Source organism: Oryctolagus cuniculus, chromosome 14 (genome assembly GCF_051225735.1).
Source record: "Oryctolagus cuniculus isolate XC-2025 breed Fujian yellow rabbit chromosome 14, ASM5122573v1, whole genome shotgun sequence".
NCBI lineage: Eukaryota > Metazoa > Chordata > Mammalia > Lagomorpha > Leporidae > Oryctolagus > Oryctolagus cuniculus.
In genome coordinates, this window is record NC_142880.1 from 81,789,693 (window position 1) to 81,815,008 (window position 25,316).

The 25,316-nt window shown below is 45.7% G+C and overlaps 2 protein-coding genes across 18 annotated transcripts in view; one reads left to right on the plus strand and one right to left on the minus strand.

The window, feature by feature from the left end:
• Positions 1–25,316, plus strand: part of NDUFAF2 (NADH:ubiquinone oxidoreductase complex assembly factor 2) — a 323,300-nt gene that overhangs the window by 195,435 nt on the left and 102,549 nt on the right. For 5 of the 13 annotated variants that reach the window (XR_016220788.1, XR_016220790.1, XR_016220787.1 and 2 more), the window contains exon 4: positions 11,729–11,791. The exons of 7 other annotated variants lie outside the window; for them this stretch is intronic. The gene's annotated coding sequence lies outside the window, so the exon portion shown is untranslated. Of the gene's footprint in view, positions 1–11,728; positions 11,792–15,288; positions 15,548–25,316 lie in introns of those variants that run through there. One more of the 13 variants, XR_016220786.1, reaches the window with a different exon arrangement.
• SMIM15 (small integral membrane protein 15) lies at positions 115–4,270 on the minus strand. Of its 5 annotated transcripts, none has more exons than XR_016220797.1 (4): positions 4,153–4,270; positions 3,623–3,732; positions 2,923–3,076; positions 115–2,070 (listed from the first exon to the last, which is right to left on the minus strand). XR_016220797.1 is itself a non-coding variant. In XM_089313219.1 (2 exons), the coding sequence occupies exon 2, from the start codon at positions 2,048–2,050 to the stop codon at positions 1,826–1,828; it is 225 nt and encodes a 74-aa protein (XP_089169345.1). In that variant the 5' UTR covers positions 2,051–2,070; positions 2,923–3,062; the 3' UTR covers positions 115–1,825. The 5 variants fall into 5 exon arrangements, 1 of the variants encoding a protein (XP_089169345.1); XR_016220795.1 differs by having other exon boundaries at positions 2,923–3,083; XR_016220798.1 differs by lacking the exon at positions 4,153–4,270 and adding an exon at positions 4,011–4,149.

Consider the following 25,316-nt stretch of genomic DNA (forward strand, 5'->3'; position numbering starts at 1 on the left):
AACCAGTCTTTCACAAGGATGTTTAGGCATAACTGAAACATGTAAACCTTTGAAAAGTCTCTACTTGGCTTACCATATGTAATTGTCTTCCCCCCAATAAACCAAGAAGACCTCTTTATAAAAAAGAATCATATTTATTTCAATATCGAGTTCATTTTTAAATTAGAGACAGTGGACCACTTTTTGTAACTTAAATTCACTATCAGAAGTACAGGAAACATTAATAAGCTACTCCATACTGACAGTGAACAGTTACCAGACAAGACATTTATAAAAGCCATGTTTCACGGTAACGTCGATACCCTACTGAACTGAAAGATCCTTTAGCTCTGTACTTCTAGTTATATAGAGCACATTCTTATTTTGACAGTTTATCCCCTCCACAGCAATTACTATTGTACTCAACAAAATTTTTCCAAATTTCAAGCCTTTTTTGCCACTTAGGAAGTATGACTTAACTGTTAACTCTTTAAGAGTTTTCCAAAAGAAATACGAAATTTTAATTTTCATCTCAAACCTGTTTGATCAAAAGGTACAGTTTATCACTGTTACTTGAGTTAAAGAATTGAATAAAAGTAGGATCTATACAATCAGCCAAATATCTGATAAGACACTTCAACCATTTCACAGCTCTAGTTAGCACAAGCATACAAGGCTACTTCAAAAAGTTCATGAAAAAATTGGAATTAAAAGATAAGTTTATTTTTGGTGCAAAAATATTTTTAAATCCATGCATAGATTTTTCATTTTTCTGTGAACTTTCAAAAGACCCCTCATAAATGGTTTCAAGGTGCTATGGCGATTGCATTTTACTTTAAGCTTTAAATCATAGTGTTACTCAACAATTCATCTCTAAGAAAATGGCAGTGTTCATAAGTACAAAAATTGTTATATCTAGTGGGTGGTATTTTACAGTCAAGATACTGAGAATTCTTTATAAAATGCAGAATGTGTTAATTAACAGTTGTCTCAAAGGCTAAAATCAGAAAAATGCAGAAAATGAAATACTCTTTTGCTTTGAGAAAGCCAGAAATGACCCTACTCTAAGAAATAAGCAATAATGACAAAAGATATGATTAATTACTGTATCTCTTTTAAGCCAAAGCACATTTTTCAGCTCTGAAGACATTTTTTTCATTCTTAATAATGTTGGTCCAGAATAGGACCCCGTTATAAACTAGCACTTGAGGAGAGCTCGCAATTTAGTCATTTCTCTCCACAGGATGTTTTCATTTCGGTACCTAAGCCATAAAATGGCATAAGACTAGGTCAGTTACAAATTTGTGCTACAGGTTGAGTATCCCTTATTTGAAATGCTTGGGACCGTTAAGTGTTTAAGAATCTCCTGAATTTTGGAAATGTCTGCATATACGTAAGATATCTTGGATATAAGATCCAGGTCTAAACATGAAATTGATCATTACACACACACACTCTCTCCTCCTAGCCAGAAGGTCAATTTATACAGTATTTGTAGTGTGCCTGTGTTTTGGCTGTGACCCGTCACAGAAAGTCAGGTGTGGAATTTTCCACTTGCGGCATCATATCTGTGCTCACAAAATTTCATATTTTAGAGTTTCAGATTTGTAGATCAGAGATACTCCATTTGTATACAGATGCTAAGTTAAAGTAACTGTCAGTAGATACCAACAAACTTCTACACCCAAGTCTTAAAAGTTAATACAGTATTGAGGTCAGACATTATTCTGTATGTTCAGATTTGATTTATTAAATACTGTCAGATCCAATGACACCTCGGTGGTCCCGCCGAAGCTGCTTCATTTTCCAATGATTTCTCCTCTGGTTGCAGAACCTGTTGATACCTTCAGTCCTTTTTCAGCCGCTTAGCTTTTGCGATATTTTCTTGACGTTTTTGTTTCTTCTTTTGCTCCTTCTCCCTGGCTTCAATCATCTTGGCCAGCTTCCAGGAGAGGACCGCGCTTGCTAGGAACAGCGGGGTGAGGGCCAAGATAACTGTTGTAAGGAAGCCATACGGGTCCTTTGCAGCCCACTCTACAACATACTCAGCCCAGGCCTTTATGTCAAACATCTCGGCAGCAGTCAGGAAAACTGGTCAGGGGGGAGAAACAACAACAGGGCAAAGACTATGTGGTTAATCAAATTTTAAAAAAGTTATACCAAACTGACAACCAGGTAACTCAGAATTTCATTATGATTCCTTAGTTCATTTTTAAAGTACTAAGTAGTACTATTTTAACCAGAACTAATAGCTCCAGGAAAATAATTCAACTAGACAACCAGATTAGGGACACTTAAAAGATACAAAGTTATGGAAGATAAAAAGTAAAAGCCACTTGGAGTCTGTCATACAGAGTATGCATTCTCACATGCTTCCTACAGACTTTTATAACTTCTTGAGTTTTACAAGCTCATTCCAGGAAACAACTGAATCCTGTTTGTCATTCATTAACATATCCTTAGTACTACTGAGTACTAATTAACAAAAGTACCAATCATCAATCGTGTGAAATGCTCTCACAGAAAAGCAGGCAATGGATAGCCATTTTCAGGAGTGGAAGAGAGGCTAAGAGAGCCACCATAACATCGACATTCATATACCAAAAGGCATAAGCAAAAAGTTATGTGCTATTTTATGCTATTTTATGCCCTTTGAGCTTTGAAGATCTCCATTGAAATAAACATAATTTAATCCACGAGAAGAGCAATGATGGCAGGTGCCCTGCATTTTGATCCCTTCTGAGTTGGTAAGGAAGATGGGTCCAGCAAGTGAGGCTGGTGTGGACTTGAGTTCCATTTCCCATTTTGCCCCAAAGGCTTTTCTACCTCCCACATTTGTGTCAACTCCTATTCAAGATGGAGAATTAGAGTAGCTGGGTAGGAAATGGGTGTACAGACAGCCACTTACGATTTCAGCTTGGATTACAAAAAATCATCATTTACCTTATGCTTGAATGGTGATCTCTTAACTTTGCCCAACGATCATCAGTGAGCCAGTTACAATTTCAGATGACCCTCGGTTTTTGGTTTTTGTCACCTCCTCTAGTTCTACTGTATGCTTGCTTCTGAGACGTGGGAAATCTATGCCGGTGATGAGCTGAAAACTGAGAAAAGAAAAAGCACTTAAGTTGCAACTTTCAGGCTACTTGCAATAAAGTGTTAAATGGAAACTGAATTCTATATATGCAACCTAAAACTGACAGGTAAAATTGCTTCTCAATTATAAGCATTTAATACCTTGCCTTTATTTGAGTTTACTACAACTGCCAATGTCCTCTAAGAAATTCCTATTACTGGAAATCAAGTATTTTAAGTTACTTATTTCAAGAATAAAATTATCGATGACGTTCACTAACAGTAAAAAAAAAAAAAAAAAGTTGGTAGTGAGAAGTTACACGGTATTGTTCACTGGATTTGGGTACATCATTACCAACTCAAGCACCTGGCACAAGCAAGGGTTATCTGGTGTACAATTCAGGTCCTTTATAGGAAGAGACAGACCAAAGAAACTTAAATTCATCAGCAATCCCATCCCCTCAAGGCAACTGCCACTTTCATGTCTTTCCATGGTTTCTTCTAATTTTCAACGAAAATCGATTTTCAACCAGAGCACACCCAGGTGTCCTCCCACTTCATTAAATACCTTCGCCCAGACTTCCTACGCCACACGGTCGAACCAGGCTCTTCTGGGATGGATCTTTCTCCAGGCCGACGAGTTAACTACTTCAAGTTTCAGAGATAAGCAAAAGAACTCTGCAATAAAGAGGGGGGTGAAGCAGGAGTCAAGGACCCGTCTTAGGGCAGAAGTTTCAGCTGGGAACACAAGGAAACGAGTTACTGTCCAAAAGGCGCACACGCATCTCCCCTGTCTCCTCTGGGACCTGGGCGCCTGTCTCGTCTCCGTCCCCCGCAAACTGGTCGGCGGGGCTTCCTCTCGCCACCAGCCCTGCCAGGCACCCCACGAGGTAAGGGGGTGCGGGGCCCTGGGCCGCCGCCCGCACTCGCTCCTTTGTCCTTTCCTCCTTCCTTACCCCATCGGGGCCCAGGGCGCTCGGGGCCACGTTCACCGCTGCCCCCGGGCCTGCAAAACGCAGGCTTCCTCGACCCGCCGCGGCCCGGGCGGGGCGCGCACAGCCCCGCAAGCCCGGGGGCCCGCGGTCGACCCCGCCGCACCTTGCGACGCCAGCTCCGCTCCGCTCCGCTCCGCACGGCAGCGGCCGCCACCAGGCTCCACTCCCGCGCGCGCCGGGGGCCCGGACTCCCGCTCCCCGCGCGCCGCCCGGCCGGAAGCAGGAAGGCGGAAGCCGCGGCCCTCGCGTCCCGCCCACAGACGGGCCCCGCCGGGACCTGGGCGTGGGGAGGGCCGGCGGCCAGTTCCGGCTGCGCGGGGGCTCGCTGGGCCCCGGGACCTGGACTTCGAGGACGCGGAGGGGAGGGAGGGCCCGGCGGCGCCGAGATTTCCGGGGAGCGGCAGGTGAGGCCGCGCGGCGCGGGGACTCCCCGCGGGGACCGCAGCCCGACGCGCTGGCCGCCGGCCGGGCGCGAAGGGGTGTGCGACCAGGCGCTGTGCGGCCTCAGGCCTGCAGGAGCGGGTCCGAAACTATGGGGTCTTCCGCGAGGCCGGCCGGGGGAGCAGCACCCGCTGCTGCTGCAGCCGGAGAGCCGGAGGGTCCCGGGGGCGTGAGGTCTCCGGCCGCGGGAGGCCCAGACCCCAGACCCCGAGCGGCGGGGGGGAGGCAATGGTCCCCGGCCCTCACCAGCCGCCGGGTCCAGGCGATGGTGCCCTGACGGATGCTGGCGAGCTGGTGGAGAACCGGCCCGGACGATCGCGAAGTCCTCACGTAGAGCAGACAGACAAAGCAGCCGCGGAGCCGTGAGGGGTCTCCTGAACCTCGTCATGAAGGGGCGATGCAGCCATGCCGCGTGAGAACGGCGTTCTGTTGTTTGTTTGTTTTTAATTTAAGAACTTCACTCATTTCACAAAAGAATGATCGATACTTGTCCAAAGTAAACTTGATAAATAATTAAACTGCCAGGGCATAGAGTTCCCACAGAGGTACTTGTTCTTTCAATACACAAATACAGCGATGCAAAAGTCAACAAGCAGAAAGGGTGAGTTAATATTGTCTTCTGATCTTCAGGAACTGAAAGCTTAGCTCTGCTTTGGTTGGTGACCAGATTTTGCTGTTGCTTGCACGGAGCTGCTCTGTTTGATTACCTCTGGCAAATGTTGCAAGACCTCTTCGCTGTTGTGTGCCAAACAAAGCAGGTTTTTATTCTTGAAAGACCATAGCATGTTCTTTGAGGAGCAAGCTGTGACATGTATAACTAGTTTAGGTATAACAACAGTAACTATTATTTACCAGGGAACAGGCTTTTGGCAGATAATGTAACGATCTAAAATACTGTTCCTTGGGCATATGTTAATGTTTGCATGTTGTATTACCAGCAGTTGTCTTACTCATTCTTGTTTGAAAACCTGGATGATGGTTTCAAAGTCTGCCTGCCTAGACCTCGCCTGTACCTGTGGTAGCCAGAAAGAGCAGACTCAGTCGCAGGATTGTGTGCACTGAAAACTTTACTCGCTAGAATTATCTGGATTTTTTTTAAACACCCAAGCAGTGAATCAAAGAACGGCTTTGAATTTATTATTTTAACACCGTTTCTTCCAGAGGCCAGTTTGAATCCTGGGTAGACGGTTTTTCCAATCACTTCCTCCCAGGAATTGTTCTGGTACATCTCAGGTTAAAAGCATAGGAGTCCCAGGCAGGAAGAAAAGGCACACAAGTCGGAAACCTCTGTAGGCAGGTCTTGCCTGCAATCTAGCCCGTGTCTTCAACAATCGAATTTCACTGATCTAGCTTCTAGTTACGGAGCAGGCTACAAGCCCAGGAACGATTACCAAGGGTTACTTTCTGCAGTGAGTCTGAACTTGGGGGCTGAAGGTCACGGATCCTGTCTCACCACTAGCCTGAATTTGCTGATGCATCACTCGGAACCTGTTTCCTCTTCTGCACACTGGGTGATCTCTAGTGGCTTTTCAGCTTTTAAAAACCTACAAATTAAGGCCGGCGCCGCGGCTCACTAGGCTAATCCTCCACCTTGCGGCGCCGGCACACCGGGTTCTAGTCCCGGTCGGGGCGCCGGATTCTGTCCCGGTTGCTCCTCTTCCAGGCCAGCTCTCTGCTGTGGCCAGGGAGTGCAGTGGAGAATGGCCCAAGTCCTTGGGCCCTGCACCCGCATGGGAGACCAGGAGAAGTACCTGGCTCCTGCCATCAGATCAGCGCGGCGGCCATTGGAGGGTGAACCAACAGCAAAAGGAAGACCTTTCTCTCTCTCTCTTTCTCTAACTGTCCACTCTGCCTGTAATTAAAAAAAAAAAAAAAAAAAAAAAAAAAAAAAAAACCACACACCTACAAATTGAACAGACTCGGCTATTTTTTTGCCTTTTGCTTCATCAACAGCAGCATAGTAAGATATTTAGAAGAAACAGCATTGCCAGTTTTCTTTAGGTCTTCCTTGAACAGATCCTTAATCAGGTTTCTATTCTGTCTTAACTATCTTTCAGAATACCAATTTAGGGGCAAGTGTGAGGAGCAAGTGTTTGGCACAAGAGTTAAGCTGCACTTAAGACACCTGCATCCTGTATTGCAGTGCATGGGTTTCAGTCCCACCTCTACTTTGGAATTAGCTTCCTGCTAATGTGTATCCTGGGAGCCAGCAGGTGATAGCTGAAGTACTTGAGTCTCTACCACCCATGTAGGAGAAACATTAAATCCTGGTTCCTAGCTTCAGCCCTGCTCAGCCCTAGTTATTGTGGGCATTTTGTGAGTAAACCAACTTCAGGTATACTTATATGACTTTAAAGAATTAATTTTATTACTATTTCAAAGAGGATAGTCAAGAATTTTTTAAATGTTCATTTATTTGAGAGACAGAGCTCCCATCCAGTGGTTCACTCCCTAGATGCCCACAATAGTGGGGACGGTAGTACAAAGCCAGGAGCCTGGGCCACAGTCCAAGTCTCCCATATGGTTAGCAGGAACCCACTTACTTGAACCACCACCACTGCCTCCCAGGGACTACATTAACAGGAAGCTGGAATCAGGACCCAGCGATGAGTGTGGAACTCAGGCACGCCAGCATAGGATACAAACATGTTCACTATCCACCCGCATTTTTTTAAAGCTACTTAATGAGTCTTTACTGTGTGCCAGGTACTGAGCGTCATGCTAAAATCCTGAGACCAAAGCCACAGAGCAGGAACTAGAGACCTAAAAAGTTAGACTATTCCAAACACATACAGACAAAATCCTTCCTCTTCTTTAATGTTCACATACTTGGTCAAAAATGCTAATTTTGTAAAATGAAAGTATGTTTTTTGACTGTATAATGGTTATGCAATAATAACAACTAAAATCCCTCCATGCTTCCAAACTGCCTGTTGCCCAGGTGGTGGCAGCATGTCTCAAAGAGCCAGTGCTGGGGAGGTTTTTTGCAACCTCGCCAGTTGAAGGCTACTTCATCCAGCACATGTGACCTGTCAACCTCTGACTTCCTTGTTTTGCCTTTCTCTGCTAGTAGGCCAGTCCCTCAGTGGGTCATTCCCGTTCACCTCCCCTCTGAATCAGTCGTAACTCTGCCCATTTCCTTTCAACCTGCTGTACTTGCAGAGTATCACCAAATTAGTTTCTGGAAAACTCATGCAGGCCTGTCCAGCTAGACAAAAGAATGTTTTTCAATTACTGTTATTTATTTTTAACCATTACTAAGTGTTATTTGGCATACACACTTCCAAAATTAAATATGATCTAATGCTATCAGGAAATACTTGTTCAAACTAGAAGGCATGCGTCTTCCACTTATGGCCAGTTAAGGAGATAATGAAAAGTTTCTGAAAGAGAGAATGTCTTCAAAACAAGAACCGGGAGATTGGAGGTCAGGGCTTCTGGGCGGCCACCTTCCCCCGCTTCAGGTTCTCAGATGTGACCTCCCTCCCTCCCCTTAGGCTGTGCGCTGCCCCTGGCTCCAAGATTGTTGCTGGACTGGTGCGAAGGCCAGGGCGGTCCTGGGGGCGTAGCCAACACCCCTCTCAGCCCTGGTACCTGTAGGCTGATACCCGAATAGGTAGCGAAATGGTCCTGCTTTCGGTGCCCGCCAGAGTCACTGTGAACTTGTCAGGAATCGAAGGACCTTTTACTTCCTTACATCAAAGAAAATGCTAACGAGTATTGGCAGACTTGCTAGGAAGAGGAGGAGTGCCAGCAGGAAGTCAGTCTTTTGAGGACCCAGGCTGAAGAGGACGCCCACCTGGAGGCAGCTGGGAACGGGGTGAATGGCATCCAGGCTGTGCCGTGCCGGAGACAGCTCTGCACGGGAAGAACACGCGTGCAAACAGCCGCAGGGCCGCACGTGGAGGGCTGCGTTCACAGCTGCGCACGGGAGTAGGGTTTTCGGCAGATACGGTTCCAGGGCTCAGGAAGTAGGGGAGGCTGGGTGACGGGGTCTGTGTGTTCTTCAGGGAGTATGGAGCCACAGAAACGGTTATTTGATATCAGAATATCAGAGGGTGATATTCTGGAGTTAATGGTCACCTTGATACCAAGATTGGACCAAAGCAGAGAGAGTTACCGAAAGACTGCAGACAGCATTGTTTCTTTTTGTTTTTTAAATGTTTATTTATTTTTTTTATTTGAAAGGCAGAGTTAGAGAGAGGCAGAAAGAGAAAGAGAAAGATCTTCCATCTGCTGGTTAACTCCCCAAATGGGCGCTATGGCCGGAACTGGGCCAATCCAAAGCCAGGAACCAGGAGCCAGGAGCTTCTTCCAGGTGTCCCATGTGGGTGCAGGGGCCCAAGGACTTGGGCCATCTTCCAGTGCTCTCCCAGGCCATAGCAGAGAGCTGGATTGGAAGTGGAGCAGCTGGGACCTAAACCGGCACCCATATGGGATGGCAGCACTGCAAGCAGTGGCTTTACCTCCTATGCCACAGCACCAGCCCCAAAATCTTATTTCTGACAAGCTCCTCTGGAGGCCAGTGCTGCCAAGGAAGCCAACGTGCACGTGTGGTGGTGAGGCCTGGCAGCCCTAGACTCACAGATGACCAGCAGGCCTACTGCAGCCTCAGCACATCCCTTGGCAAATCACACCTACCCGTGTCCACCCAGGTGAGATTTCCAAAGAAAGATCCAGCTGTCTCTCGGAGTTCACCTTTTAGTGTCGAGTTGTATTCTAATGGTGAAAAGTTAACTTATGTGTGTGTACATTGTATGCAAGTGTATATATGTGTAAGCTCAAATTGCACAGGCACATGAGTGAAAACAACTGTTCAGTGAGAATGAAACTTATCTAAAGGTGCTTTATATGCAGAAAGTGAAACGAAATTCTAACCCTTATTGAGGGCAAAGTATAGTTGATGGAAGAAATTGCTAAAAATACAGGTTACATATGTTATCAAGTATATATGAAGGGGCTGGCACTGTGGCGTAGTGGATAAAGCTGCCACCTGCAGTGCTGTCATCCCATATGGGTGTTGGTTCCAGTCCCGGCTGCTCCACTTCCAATCCAACTCTCTGCTGTGGCCTGGAAAGCAGTGGAGGATGGCCCAAGTCCTTGGGCCCCTGCACCCAAGTGGAGGACCTGGAAGAAGCTCCTGGCTCCTGCCTTTGGATCAGCACAGCCCTGGCTGTTGCAGCCATCTGAGGAGTGAACCAGCAGATGGAAGACCCCTCCCCACCCCTGCCTCTCTGTAACTCTGCTTTTCAAATAAAGTAAATAAATCTTTTTTTTAAAGTATATATGAAAATAGCTAGTTTTGAGAAAATTTCAGAAGCCTTGTTTTAAAAGCTGTAACTTTTTCAAACATTCCTGATAATAATTCACTCCCTCTGTTTAATTTGAATTAGAAGATTCCATCAGCTGTGCTGCAGATTTGCCTCTCTATATACAAAAAACCAAAAGAATGTTTTTGCTCCAAAAGGTAACACAATTAGGTAAGGAAATTTATCTGAGTGTTGATCAATTAAGTTCCTTAATCTATTACTTTAAGAAAAAAATTGCAGACCATCTTTGCACCCAGAGCAAGCAGTTGCATTATCAATGAAAAAGGTGCACTTTAAATTGTAGCTAAAATAGGGATGTGGTTCTTTTTTGTTATTCGTGTATTTGAAAGGCAGAGATACAGCGAGAGAAGGCGCAAGAGAGAGATCGATCTTCCATCCGCTGGCTAACTCCTCAAATGGCTGCAGTGGCTGGAGCTGGAGCTGAGCCAGGCCAAAGCCAGGGAACCAGGAGCTTCTTCCAGGTCTCCCACATGGGTGCAGGGGCCCAAGCACTTGGCCCATCCTCCACTGCCCTCCCAGGCACATCAACAGGGAACTGCATCAGAAGTGGAGCAGCCAGGACTCTAACTGCCGCCCTTATGAGATACCAGCACTGCAGGTGGAGCTTTATCCTTCTACACCACAGTGCCGGCCCCAGCAATGTGGTTCTTAATGTTTAACCAAAAGGTCCTAAACCTGCAGATTGTTGTTATTACAGATTTTATAGTTGCCTCTTTATTTAGCATAAAAAGGGTTTACTGAAATCCATCCATAAGATTAAAAAGAGCTGTGATATATAATATTTTCCTTGAAATGGATCTGAGAAGTACAAATTTTTTTTTTTTTTTTTTTTTGGACAGGCAGAGTGGACAGTGAGAGAGAGAGACAGAGAGAGAAAGGTCTTCCTTTTGCCGTTGGATCACCCTCCAATGGCCGCCGCTGCAGCCGGCGCACCGCGCTGATCCGATGGCAGGAGCCAGGAGCCAGGTGCTTTTTTTCCTGGTCTCCCATGGGGTGCAGGGCCCAAGCACCTGGGCCATCCTCCACTGCACTCCCTGGCCATAGCAGAGAGCTGGCCTGGAAGAGGGGCAACAGGGACAGAATCCGGCGCCCCAACCGGGACTAGAACCCGGTGTGCCGGCGCCGCAAGGTGGAGGATTAGCCTATTGAGCCACGGCGCCGGCTGAGAAGTACAAATTTTATAACAGAATTATTTATCCTGGTTAGATTCTAATAGGATGTCGTGTCAGTTTCATGTCATGATAAATAAAAGATTTTCTTCAAAAAAAAAAAAAAGACTGTGTAGGGAGCAGTGCAAGGTTATATAATTCAAAAGAGATGCATCTAAGTATATAGCCTAATAACTTGTTAGGTCTTCTTTAACGAAAAATTGCTTGGAACATTCTTTTCATGTCTTTGCACGAGGGTGGGATGGTGTGATGGCTGCCAGAAAGCTTCAGATCAAGTGCTACCTTCTCCGTGACTATTACTTTTATTTTTTTTTCAAAGTTCTTACTTCAATCTAGGTTCTCTCTTCTTTGCTGGTTTATTGTCTATTTGTTCCACTAAAACTATATGAGATTAGTTTCCTCAATACCTAGAACATTATTTTAAATAATTGATTTCAAAGTATAGCATTATTCCTTAAAAATTAAATTGTTATTGTTAAATGAACCATGGAATCATTTAAATGCTGGTGTTATGGTTCAGATAATAACCATAAGCATCTTTTAGTGTTTCCCAAAGGCCAATGTGTTGGGAGCTTGATCCCCAAGTTCTTATGTGAATGGTTAATGGCGGACTTGATCCAATTATGGTCACTGGGGGTGAGCCCTCAGAAGTTAGTTCTCAAGAGGGGGAACATTTGTGTGAAGCATTCTCGCTCTGTTTCCGGCTCTCCGTGTGATTTTTTCTTTTGCCACTCTCCAGCCTCACTAGATGCCTAAACCAGAGGAGCCACTGATGATCTTGGCCTCTGAATCTCCAAAAACTGTAAGCCAAATAAGTTTCCTTCCTAATAGCTCCTCTCAAGTATTTTAGTTCTAGTGACAAAAAGCTAATACACCTGGGTATCTGGAAGCTTAGAATACCAAACTGTGGAAGTAGGTCTAAAGTGATAAGAGATGTCTCAGTAAGACACAGTCTAAGGATTAATACATAGGACATTTGGGGGGAGGATAAAACAGTTGTGGTTATCTTGTTAATGAGAAAAGACTAGTTACTTAATGATTTCTAAGTATGTAAAAGGATCTCCAGGAAAGTAGTGATTCATCATCTCTGTTGATAAGATAAAAGGAATTAGTCCTAGACCGAAGGTGCTAAGATATAAGATAAAACAAGCTAACCAAAGATCCCAAGAGAGATCTTTGAAAATGGGATAAGAGTGTTTATGCAGACTAGATGGCCTCTTAGGTAATCTCCAAACGTGTGATTCCCAGTGCAGATTACGAGAGAACTACTCAGAGAGCAGGTGCTTCTCCTGATAGTTCCTTGCTGTCCTTGTCCGTGTCCATGCCTTTTAGAACCAACTCGGTGTCTTTTGAGCACAATCAGTCCAGGCGATTACGTGCTGTTTTGGGTGGCTTATAGGGTTTTGTTCATATAATGCTGAAAATCAGGTACCTACCTTTTAAAAAAAGTATTTATTTATTTGAAAGGCAGAATGACAGAGGGAAAGACAGAGAGATTTTACCAGCTGCTGGTTCATTCCCCAAATGGTAACAACGACTGAGGCTTGGCCAGGCTGAAGCCAGGAAGTAGGAACTGCATCTGGGTAGCAGGAACTCAACTACTTGGCAGTCATTTGCTGCCTCTCAGGCATATTAGCTGAAAGCTGGGTCAGAAGTGGAGGTGAGACTCGATTCTGGGCACTCCAGTGTGGGATGTAGGCATCCCAGTGGCAGCTTAACCTACGGCACCACAATGCCTGTCTGTGGGGAGCAACTGGGAGCAACTCGGACTAGATTAAGTTACTGGAATTAAGACTTATTCTATGCATCTGCTCTCCCACAATATGGCGCTGAGAAGGGAGTAACAGCTTCTACACAGCTGCCTCCAGTTCAACCAATAAACTGTAGGACCTGCTCCTGATTGGAGGAGAGCAGCGTACTCGGCGTGTGGGTAGCAGAGTTGGGATTGGTGGAAGAGGACTATAAAGGAGGAGAGAGACAACATGCACCAGGAACACCTGAGGAACACCTGTGCAGCCCCCGAGAGAGCCGGCCGGTGGTGTGCCGCTCCCCCGCGGAAGTGGGGAATGTGGCAGGGGGAACCGCCCTTCCACGGAGGTGGAAGGGACAGTAGCCAACCCGGGAAGAACCAGCAGCAAACCCGGGGAGGGCCGAGAAGACGAAAGAACAGCGCAGGGTCCTGTGCCGTTCCTCCACGAAGAGGGGGAGCGACACCTGTCCTATTCCTGCATTTTTAAAGCTGTGAAACAATTTACATTGATTCTGCTTCATCTCTAGAATGCCCTATACAAGCACACGCAGCGGCTAGTTCCATGTAGTTGGAAGGTACCCTTGTGGAGGAGTAACAAGTCCAGTAAAGCCTTCTGAAGCTCTGTGCACAGTCAGGTGTGAGAGGCAGACTTCTTGCTGAACATAGATTCTCAAATGCTAGGCCTGTCCCAAATGACGTTGTGTTAGCTGTGTGAAGTCACCTTTTATTTCTGTGCTGGGTTCTCCTGGCCATCAAGTAAGAGTGGCTGTCCCACTGGGAAAACTAACTCTTGTACGACGTAGCCTTGAGTGTCAAAACTCTGTATTGCAAAAGCAAGCCTTAGAATCATCACCTTCACCAAGCTTTTTAATTTGAGCCTTCTGCCTTCTCCCAAGCAAGCTGCTTGAAGTGATTTTTTTAAAGTTTTGAACTGCATTTGCTGTGTATGGTATTGTCAGGGGCATTACCCTCTGTTCAATATAGTGCACTTTAGATAAGAACCCGTGTAAGATATTTTAGAGCCAGCGCCTCGGCTCAATAGGCTAATCCTCCGCCTGCGGCGCTGGTACACTGGGTTCTAGTCCCGGTCGGGGCTCCGGATTCTGTCCCGGTTGCCCCTCTTCCAGTCCAGCTCTCTGCTGTGGCCCAGGAGTGCAGTGGAGGATGGCCCAAGTACTTGGGCCCTGCACCCCATGGGAGACCAGGAGAAGCGCCTGGCTCCTGGCTACGGATCACCCCATTGAGGGGTGAACCAATGGAAAAGGAAGACCTTTCTCTCTGTCTCTCTCGCTCACTGTCTAACTCTGCCTGTCAAAAAAAAATAATAATAATTTTAAAAAGATATTTTAGAATGTGGTTCTGGCCGGCGCTGCGGCTCACTAGGCTAATCCTCCGCCTGCGGCGCCGGCACACCGGGTTCTAGTCCCGGTTGGGGCGCCGGATTCTGTCCCGGTTGCCCCTCTTCCAGGCCAGCCCTCTGCTGTGGCCAGGGAGTGCAGTGGAGGATGGCCCAGGTGCTTGGGCCCTGCACCCCATGGGAGACCAGGAAAAGCACCTGGCTCCTGGCTCCTGCCATCGGATCAGCGCGGTGCGCCGGCCGCAGCGTGCCGGCGGCGGCGGCCATTGGAGGGTGAACCAACGGCAAAAGGAAGACCTTTCTCTCTGTCTCTCTCTCTCACTGTCCACTCTGCCTGTCAAAAAAAAAAAAAAGTGGTTCTAAGAAAAGTTTTGGGAGCCACTTTTTGATAGTGAGAGTTTAGATTCTCTCATTTGACTGTCAGGAAGCTAAAGAGCCAAATTGGAAGTTCCTGTTTACCATCCATCTTAACCTGCATACTTGCATTCTTGCATTTCTTTTTCAATTGTTTTGCCTAGGTGCAGGTGCTGTGGCATAGTAGGCTAAGCCTTGGCCTGCAGTGCCAGCATCCCATATAGGCACTGGTTTGTTATCCCGGCTGCTCCTCTTGGAAGATGGCCCAAGTGCTTGGGCCCTTGTACCCACATGGGAGACCCAGAAGAAGTTCCTGGCTCCTGGCTTTGGATCAGCCCAACACTGGCCATTGTAGCCATTTGGGGAGTGAACCAGTAGATGAGATGTTTCTGTCTGTCCCTCTCTCTGTAACTCTGCCTCTCAAGTGAATAAATAAAAATTTTTTTAAAAAAATTGTTTTTCCTAAAACACATACCCTGTATCATTAGTGTATGTGTTTGTGCAGTGACGTACCTTAAGTCCTTTGTGAAATAAGGTGGGTATAGGTTGCCTACAGGTAGAATGAGACTCTGACCCCTGATTTGTAACAAGTACTTACTGGCTAGGGAAGTTTGTCCAGTGATCCCAGGTGTTAGGTTTGTTTGAAAATCAATGTTATAATCACTCAGAACCTTTAGTTCTCATTCAGAACTATGGAACATAGAAAGTTGGAATTTTATCCAACTAAAAGCTAATCTTGCCGTGGCTCGAAAGGCTAATCCTCTGCCTGCAGCGCTGGCACACTGGGTTCTAGTCCCAGTCGGGGTGCCAGATTCTGTCCTGGTTGCCCCTCTTCCAGGCCAGCTCTCTGCTGTGGCCCAGGAGTGCAGTGGAGGATGGCCCAAGTGCTTGGGCCCTGCACCCACATGGGAGACCAAGAAAGGCACCTGGCTCCTGGCTTCGGATCAGCGCAATGGGCTGGCCACAGCGCGCCAGCCGCAACGGCCATTGGGAAGTGAACCAATGGAAAAGGAAGACCTTTCTCTCTGTCTCTCTCTCTCACTGTCCACTCTGCCTGTCAATAAATAAATAAAATAAAAGCTAATCTGATTCTAAAAGCTGGTCTTAATAGCCTTTGGAGTCTAATGTGTATGTTTGAAATCTAAATATAAAAGTGAACAAAAAGGCCAGGGATTTGACACAGTGCATAAGATGCCTGTTGGGGTCCCTGCGTTTCGTATCTGAGGACCTGGGTCAAGTACCATCTCCTCCGCTCCAGTGCACTCTCCTGCTAATGCACTGGGTGGCAACAAACGGTAGCTCAAGTAATTGGGTTTCTGCCACCCACATGGAAGACCAGGCTGCCTGGCTTCTGGCTTCCACGTGGCCTGGCCTGGGCCATTGTGATCTTTTGGTAAGTAAACCAGCGGGTAGAAGAGTGTGTTTGTGTGTGTGTGTGTGTGTGTGTGTGTGTGTGTGTCTGCCTTTCAAATAAAGTTAATTTAAAAAAAAAATTAAGTGACCAAAAATTTACTGGTACCAGGCTATAAATAGAGTTCCCTAAATCATCACTTACAAACATCCTGGTCCCAAATTCTTGGTTTTGCTGAGTTCACAGTTTATGTTTTTAGGCTTCCTGATTAAAGTCAGGAAGTGAAACAGTCTGAAATTCAAAAACTCCCTTCTGATTCACATATGTCGTCTCAAAATATAATAAGTAACAGTGTGAATGTGATGAATTTCTGGAGACTTTGGATTTAGAGTTTTCCTACGTTTATAGATTTTACCTTAATGGACTAAGTTTCCAGTCTCTGTAAAGCAAATAATTAACCTGCCTTTAGACGGAAAGTTGGACCAGTGTTCTCTTGAGATCCTTTCCATCTCCAGGTTTAGTATGCGGTTGTGGGACTACACTGCCATCACAGAGTTGCTGTTGATGACTGTAGGTGTAGAAGAATCTGGTTTACAACCTTGGGGCATTCGGATCTGGCCAAAAGGCCCATGAGAGTCTCACAGGCATGGGAAGCCATGACACGGTGGCAAAAACAACCTAAATGAAAGATCCTGGTGAACAAGACCCCAGCAGAAGGAACAGGCCATCAAGGAGGGAGACGCCTTTCTCCAAAGGGAGGAAGGAACCTCCACTGTGATATGGCCTTGACTAAACAAGTTCAGAGTTGGTGAACTCAAGGGGCTTCCATAGCCTGGACAGCTTATGGCAGGAGCCTCGGGTGATTGCTGACATCATAAATAAGAGTGCCAATTGTTAAATCAACAATGGGAGTCACTGGGATCATGCTCCCCACGTAGGATCTCTGTCCTTAATGCGTTTTACTATGAAACTTAGAGACAACACTACTAGTCGAACAATACCCTATACCTTGTGCGGTTGTGTGAGGGCAGCCTGCTGAAATCCTTGCTTAGTGTATACTAAGTTGATCTTCTGTATATGAAGGTAATTGAAAATGAAACTCGATGAAGTGTGGGATGGGAGAGGGAGTGGGGGAGGGGAAGGCCGCGGGAGGGAAGGAGGTTGTGGGGGGGCCGCAACAACACAAAAGTTGCACTTCGTAAATTCACATTTATTAAATAATAAAAAGAAAAAAAAAGAATCTGATTTAGTTGCTAGTTTTCTTTTCATATTTGATCTCATTATGTAGACCAAGAAAATCATTTAATAGTTCTATGCCTGTGTTCTCATATCCATGAAATAGTATTATTCATACCTATTTCTTGTAACACTAATTAATAAGCAAACATGTAAATTCTCTTTTATAATAAAAAGGTTGTATTCTGTAGAATTCGTTTGTGAATTAACTGTTGGGAACTTACGCAGGTTCTCATGGAAGTACTGTTATAAATAGTGAAGAAGTTCCTCATTCAGCCTATAAATGTGCACTTAACACAGCCTAACTGCACAGAATTCTTTTGCAGTAGAAACTGTTTTTTAATTCTAATAATAAAATGGTAAAAATTAAATAAACTTTGAAGGCCTCGTAGTACAGTAAGATTTTTATGAAGGGTATAATAGAAAATGGATTTGTCTGGGCCCTTCTTTTTAAAATTTTTAAAAGATATGAATGCATTCATATCTAAAAGATATGAGTGTATTGTCAGCACCACCTTAACATATATGCATGGTAACACATCTTACTATCTGTGCAGTCCAGGAATTACTTTTTATTGCATCTGTTTTCAAATCTGCTAAGCCCTTTTATACCACAGGAAACTAAAGCTACATATGGGCCTATAAATTATTCATGTGTATATACAATGCATATGGAAGATACTCATATACGTTAATCTGGGATGTGTCCCTTCTCCTGCCCTCCACTTACTATCTGTGCGGTGAAGTTCAGACTCCTTAAAGGAGCTTGGTAATTCTCACTAGTCTGACCTAACCTCCACGTGCATCCTCAGCACCACAGAGGACTCAGGCCTCTGCTCCTCTGCGAGATGCCTCTGGTGCAGTTGTTGAGAGCACAGACCCTGGAGCCCAGTAGCTGCTCTGAATCCCATTCTGCCCCTTGCTAGGATGATGCAGCTGCTGTGAGCATGCGCCTCCTACACTTCAGCTCCTCAAAGCTGTATTGAGCAGGGGCTGGCTGCTGTGCTCTGAAATCTATTGCTATATTCAAACCAAAACCTTGTCACGGCTCAGTGACTTAAGGCAGGCCTGTTTCCAGGAGTCTCAAGACTTCTCTGGTAGGCAGCTTCGGCTTAAGGACTACCCCTTTCCTCTGCCAAGAATTTCTTAGTCCACATGGCAGTCTTCGATGCTTCCACCCCACTTCTATCTTTCCCTCTTACACTTGCGGTCAGACTGGCATTTTCATGTGGTGGTCCACCCAGTCTTTCCCAGCTTTTTACTCATCTTTTCTCATGTTTCCCCTAATTAAAAAATCTTGCACATTTAATCCCATCTTGTCCTCTGCTTCTGGGGTGGTAAAATTGGGACAGGCCCATCCACTATCGGATGGACCAAGAAGGTTAGTTAGTGCAGCATTGCTAGTCTGTGGCATAAGGTTTCACCTTAATTGCTTCATTTCACTAGTGTTGGCCTGGGACATTATCCCAAGGGAGCAAAATATTGTGTTAGCTGTGATGATTCAGGTATTTGTAAGTTCATAGGGAATAATGCCTACAAGACAGCAAAGCTGGTCGGTCATTGCTAATTTGAAGCCCTGCAGAAGAAAGGGGAGAAACAGGGCTGTTAACAAGCAGTTTAACAAGCAGCCTGAGAGGCTCCATGATAGTTGTAAAGAGCCCTTTATCGCCGCTAGTGGAAGGAGAGATTCAGTTGAGTCACAGGCTCCGGAGCCGTCTGGTCGTTGACTGTTTCATTCAGACAAGCCGGATACCATGGAAGTGGAGAATCCCAGGGTCCTGAGCGTGGGGCAGCAGCATCTGGACAGATGCCCCGTGCTGCTCTCTGTGCCCTCTGGTCTAACTAGCCTGTGTGCCACGCTGCACAGGCAATAGTCCTTTCTTCCAGCTTGCCCCTCCCCTTGCTTTCCTGACTGCCAAACCAATATCGAAGGTTAAATTTCCGGCATAACCCAGCTGTGATATGCTGACATATATTGGCAGGAAATGGAAGAGTACTATTGGGATTGGATTTTAAGGGTGCTTGGGTCTGTAGATTAAGAACTATCATAGTGGAGAGAACCAAATGGAACACTCCAGAACTGCCTCCCACTCCTGCCAAGAGAGTAAATCAGACACATGAGTGTATCCTGGGGGAATAGTAGAGATTAGTACAACCATTTAAGACCCAAAGGATGGAGAGGTGGTAGCCCCAATCCTACCTCTTTAATTTGCAAGGCAGATCCCTGAAGAAATAGATGGATCCTGGAGAATGACTATAGACTACCGCTGACTTAACCAAGTAATAACTCTGGTCTCAGCTGCTGTGCGGGACTCATTGCTAGGGCAGGTTAACAAGGCCTGGGATAGAGACCGTGCAGTCACTGAGATGGCAGAGCATTGTATTCCATTCCAATCGGAAGAGGTTCAGAAGAGGTCAACTTCAGACAATGATACTCATGTAGATTGAGTTCTGGCCTCAGGGTTATGTTTACAGTGCCACCCGTACTTACAATATGAAGGCTCTGGACCACGTGGTGTCTCTCACAACACCACACTGACACATTTGATTGATGACATCTTACTCGTTGACAGAATGAGCCAGAGATAGTTATGATGCTAAAGGCCCTAATGTGATAACATGCACTCCAGAGGGTGGGAGGGAAACTCTACGAAGATTTAGAGACCAGGCCACTTCAGGGAAGTTTGTAGAGGCCCAGAGCTCAGAATTGCCCTGATACCCTCTCCAAAGTCAAAGACAAATGGTTACATCATAGTGCTTGGTAGGTTTCTTTGGGTTTTGGAGGCAACTCATTCTTCAACTAAGAGTTTGTGAACCTTCACCTCCAGTTTATATACCAAGTCACATGAAGTGTTGTCCAGAGCAAGAAAGAGCCCTGATACTTGGGCAGTTCTTAGGGAGTCTGGGATGTCAGTGGAGGGGAAAGATGCAGTGTGGGAGTGGTGGTTAGTCCAGTGGAAGAATCACCAACTCAAGTCCCTGAGATTTTGGAGCAAGGCAATGCCATCTGCAGCAGAGAATTGTATGCCTGGTGAGAAACAGCCCTTGGCATGTCACTGGACTCTCCAGAGAGACAGAGCACTGGACCGTGGGGTCCCTAAACCTGCCCCTCCCAGTCTTTGAGTAAATGATTGATTGTCTAACTCCATCATTCCATCAATACTTATGACATGTTAATAATTGATATTCTACTGAAAGTATTTTCCTTCTCCCTCCATTCATTCTTTTCATTATTTTGAATAACAGAATTGCCTGTTAGTCAACAAATTAAAACCATTATTTATTTTGATATTCTAATCTCAGATTCGACTACTGGAAGCCCCAGGATGTCTGTCTTTCTTTTGTGTCCTCATCATCCTTTGAACCCTTTGTTTTTAGTGTAAGATGTTCGAGGCTCCCTTACTCCAGAGCTGAAATCAAACACTTCTCCAAGGGGCCTTGATTCCCTTCCGTGAAGAATGGTATTCTGGGACCATGGCTCCTGGTGTGTCATTGCTTGCAGAGAGACAATACGCAGATAGAGACATGCCCAAATATCTACATCCACTCCCATTAAAACCCACAAGTTTATAGTGATACCTTCCATTCTAATCTAACACTACTTTCTAGTCTTCCCCTTTGCTGTATTTGTAACTCTCTCAACGGAAAGAAACCTGACTGCCATTATCCTCAAAATATTTATTCATTTGCTCAAGGCTAGAATACACAGAACGTAATTTTAGAATTGCTGACTCATACTACTGTGAAAAGAAAACTTGATAGATTTTTAGGTGACCCGTCTGTTTCCACTCATCTTTGAGTTTGGCAGCTGAAATGCCATCTTTTAAGTAATGTTGATAAATTCAAACTTACCCCCTACATAACCCTGAGGCCTGGATGGCTCAGGGGCTCGTTAAAGAGCTGTAAAGATTCAACAGTTTTTAGGTTCCTGGCTTTGATCCTACCTTAACTAACAGTGTTTGACACAGCATTGTTTATGTTGGGTAACAGAAGCTGATCATGGCTTTATCTTCCAGGTCTTAGTGATTACAATCATGTCACTAAGAAGTGCCACCTCAACTGAAGGAAAGGGCAAATTTCCCCCAACGGTGCTGTTCAATTTTTTTTTTAAAGCAAAGTACAATAGATGGTTCGCAAGTCATTTTTACACATGCATAAAGCACTTAAAGCACAATTCTAAGTTACATTTTTTATAACCTTGCATTATGGTCAAACACTTTTAAAAATCACATCTGGTTTTATAAACTACAAATATGTTTAAACAAATGTTTAGGAAATGATTCAAGGAAAAAGGTTCTATCAGAGATAACACCAAGGGCTGGCATTGTGGCCTAGTGAGTAAAGCTGCCGCCTGTGGTGCTGGAATTCCATATGGGTACTGGTTTGAGTCCCAGTTGCTCCGCTTATATCCAGCTCTCTGCGAATGGCCTGGGAAAGCAGCAGAAGATGGCCCAAGTTCTTGGGCCCCTGTACCCATGTAGGAGACCTAGAAGAAGCTCCTGGCTCTTGGCTTTGGTCTGGCCGAGTCCTGGCCATCAGGGTTATCTGGGGAATGAACCAGCAGATGGAAGATCTCTCTCTCTCTCCCTCTCTCTCTCTCCCTCTCTTTCTCTGTAACTCTGACTTTCAAATAAATCAATATGTCTAAAAAGAAAGAAAAAAAAAAAGCACTGAATCTGAAGGTTACTGCTTTCTGTCTGCACTGAAATTGAATTAACTTCTAGGAGATGGCATTTCGTCATTGGAATATAATTCAGAGTTTAGGATTTTGTGTTAATGTGTTGTTACCAACATCAGCCCTCTGGAGTGGGCATTCAGCCTTCTGGTTAAGAAATCTATTACGGAACAACCTTGGCTTCTGTCCTGGCTCCAGCCTGTCTCTGGCCTTTGCAGGTACTTAGGGAATGAACTAGCAGACGGGATCTCTCTCTCTCTCTCTCTCCCTCTCTCTCCTCTCAAATAAATTTTTTAAAGATTATTTCTTAAAGTTATTTGTGGCTTCCTAAGTGGTTCTTTTTGCTTTTAGTACTTTGTGTAGTTTTGTTAAATATTGTTAAACCATTTTAACTTACCATCTTAGCATTAAATAGTAAATAGTTCTAGGATGGATGAATTCTTTTGTATTGGCAGGGTCTTTGAGGAAGGATTAAATATGGTTGTTGACATCGGTGTTCAGTGCTATCCAATACAGTGGCTTTTACCTATAAAATGAAAGATAAACTTGAAGTTGATTACTCTCATCAGCTTGATATCATTAAATTAACTTGCCTGTTTTTCCTGGTATTTTGCCTTTAGATTTGCTGTTACCTGCTCTTTACAAAAATTTTATGTTGAGTCCTTAAAGTATCTGGCCTGTGTTCTGTGAGCCTGTATAACCAAGAAAATGTTAGGGGAAAGAAGAAAGGACATGTTTAATCTTTGAAAAGCACATTGACCTAATTTGTAAGGCCAGGTGAAGGCTGCCGTTATGTAAGCGCATCTTCCTGGATATTATCTTGTCTAAATGACCCTAAATTAAGGCATCTATAGATAGATAATCAGAGAACATAAAGTTATTATTAGTAACTGCACCTGTCAGCTTACTTTCAGTTCATCTTTATCAAGGCGTACCTGCATCAGTTTTACAAGGGAATGGTTGATAAGCATATGCCTAATGTTAACATAGTGCAGTTGGGACCCCTTTCAGGTGGGTTACTTTTTAAGCTGAGTTTGTGGTAGGCAGCCTCCACGACAGCCCCCAAGGATACTGACTTCCTGGTATGGGAGCCCTTGTACTTGATTATTCTTTCCCGTCGAGTGTGGCCTGGAGCTAATAACACGCTTTTGATGCGTACAGCATGGCAAAAGTGATGGGGTGGCACTTTCAAGATTAGGTTACAGGGGCTGGCGCTGTGGCGCAGTGGTTAATGCCCTGGCCTGAGGCGCCGGCATCCCATATGGGCACCAGTTCTAGTCCCGGCTGCTCCTCTTCTGATCCAGCTCTCTGCTATGGCCTGGGAAAGCAGTGGAAGATGGCCCAAGTCCTTGGGCTCCTGCACCCGCATGAGAGACCCGGCAGAAACTCTTGGCCTCAGATCGGTGCAGCTCCAGCTGTTGCAGCCATCTGAGGAGTGAACCAGCGGATGGAAGACCTCTCTTTCTCTGTCTCTACCTCTCTCGGTAACTCTCTTTCAAATAAAATAAAAAATAAATCTTTTTAAAAAATGATTAGGTTACAGAACAACCTTGGCTTCCGTCTTGCCAACCCTCTTGTTCTCCCACATGCTGTCTCTTAAAGAAGCCAGTGCCATACCTTAGGCTGCCCTCATGTCAGGCAAGGACAGACGAAGGCTTCTGGCCAACACGTGGCCACAGGGGTGAGCCTGGATGCAAAGCTGTCCTCCTCCCATGAGCTTACTCTTTCGAGAAACCCTGTGCTGGAGGGATAGAAGTGCTGGTTGTTAGAAGCGGCTAAATTTGGGAGTCATTTGCTAGTCAGCCGTGGATAACTAATTCAGTGGCCTTAAAAAAAATCACCAAGACCCTCAAGTTTCCTGTTTTCTGGATAAAGCACCACGGCTTTCCAGTCTGGCTGTACATTAGACTCATCTGGGGAGTTTAAACAATGTTTGAATCCTAGTTACTCACCCGGGCCCGGGCTTTATCCCCAGAAATTCAGTTTGAATTGGTTGGAGGGGGCCTCAGTATTTTTTAAAGTTCCACATGTAATTCCAGTGGGTGGAATCACTGATTTGGCACAGACCGATCGATGTACTCGTCACTTGCCGAGGCCCAGGTGCCGGAGCTGTAACGGACCAGCACCTGGCGCTCACTCTTGGTTGGTAAGGAGACCGTGTTTAAAAACCTATGGCAGGGGCCGGTGCTGTGGCTCACTTGGTTAATCCTCTGCCTGTGGTGCCAGCATCCCACATGGGCACCAGTTCTAGTCCCGGTTGCTCCTCTTCCAGTCCAGCTCTCTGCTGTGGCCCGGGAAGGCAGTGGAGGATGGCCCCAGTGCTTGGGCCCCTGCACCCGGCAAGGGAGACCAGGAGGAAGCACCTGGCTCCTGGCTTTGGATTGGCTCAGCGCCGGCCATAGTATTCATTTGGGGAGTGAACCAACGGAAGGAAGACCTTTCTCTCTGTCTCTCTCGCTCACTGTCTGGCCCTATCTGTCAAAAACAAACAAACAAACAAAACAAAACCCTATGGCAGCATGGCAAGTTTTCTAATGGAGTTGCTACAGGTGCTACAAGAAGCACAGAAGAGGAAACAGCCTGCACAGAGAAAATGCAGGTCCCACTGTGGAAGATCGGTATCTCTCCCTCTCTCCCTCGGCAAGAACCCAGGGACATGGACATCCAGGCGAGGGAGCAGCAAGATGCACAGATGCGCGGTGTTAGAGACGAAGCAGGAGAGGCTATACCCACATTCAAATAGGGCAGGAACAGACTCCACGAGGCTGGGGGAGTGTTTCGGGGCTGCAGCCCCGTTGGAATGCTCTTGTAGGGATGGAGGCAGCGAGATGAGGCTGTGACTGCTGCCGACACACAAAGGCCCATGCAGCCTCCCGGCCCTGGCCTGGGGCGTCTGTGTGGGTGGAAGCCTGTAGCTTGCGCAGCGAATGTGGGGGACACCAAGGCACAAGGCAGAGGAAGGGGACATTTCAGTTTCAGATCTGTTAAGCTCAAAGCCTCAGAATAAACATCTGGTAGCAGGTGGCCCTTGAATACCAAAATGCATTGCCGCTTGTGGCTGACTTTGATATAGGACTGCTTAGGTCATTTTAAGTTCATGAGCTGGAAGCTGCACCTCTGTCGCTCTATGTTGCCGTGTTCATCTACCTGTCAATCAGGGGACCCTCCCCAGGAAGTACCTCCTCTTACCCGGGAAGTAGGGGTGGTACCACATAAACACTTCCGTTTTTCTAAGCTCATATAAAAACTGGGAAGAACAGAAGCTGTCTCTTCCCATGGACTCAGGTTGGGCAGAGCAGGGTATGATAATTCCTTTTCTTTGGCCCCATTCTTCCTTTAAAAAGCCCTAATGGGCCTATTTGTCTCACTTTGTAAATGAAGTTTATCATACTGCGTGCCGTGTATTTAGAGTTCTTCTCTAAGTAAAAGGCAAGAACCTGGAAAATTAACCTAGGCCCGCTCCTAGCCCACAGCAACTTGATGTGTTTGGAAACGACTGAGGGAAGCCTGTGTTTTGTCTCTGAGTGTTTTGGTGACTTTTACTCAGGTTTCAGGGAGCCTGAGAAAATCTTGAAAATTAGCTATATTTTTTCTTTTCCTTTTT

Bases quoted from the DNA above. Each gene is read 5' to 3' on its own strand.
- SMIM15 (XM_089313219.1), bottom strand. From the start codon at position 2,050: ATGTTTGACATAAAGGCCTGGGCTGAGTATGTTGTAGAGTGGGCTGCA.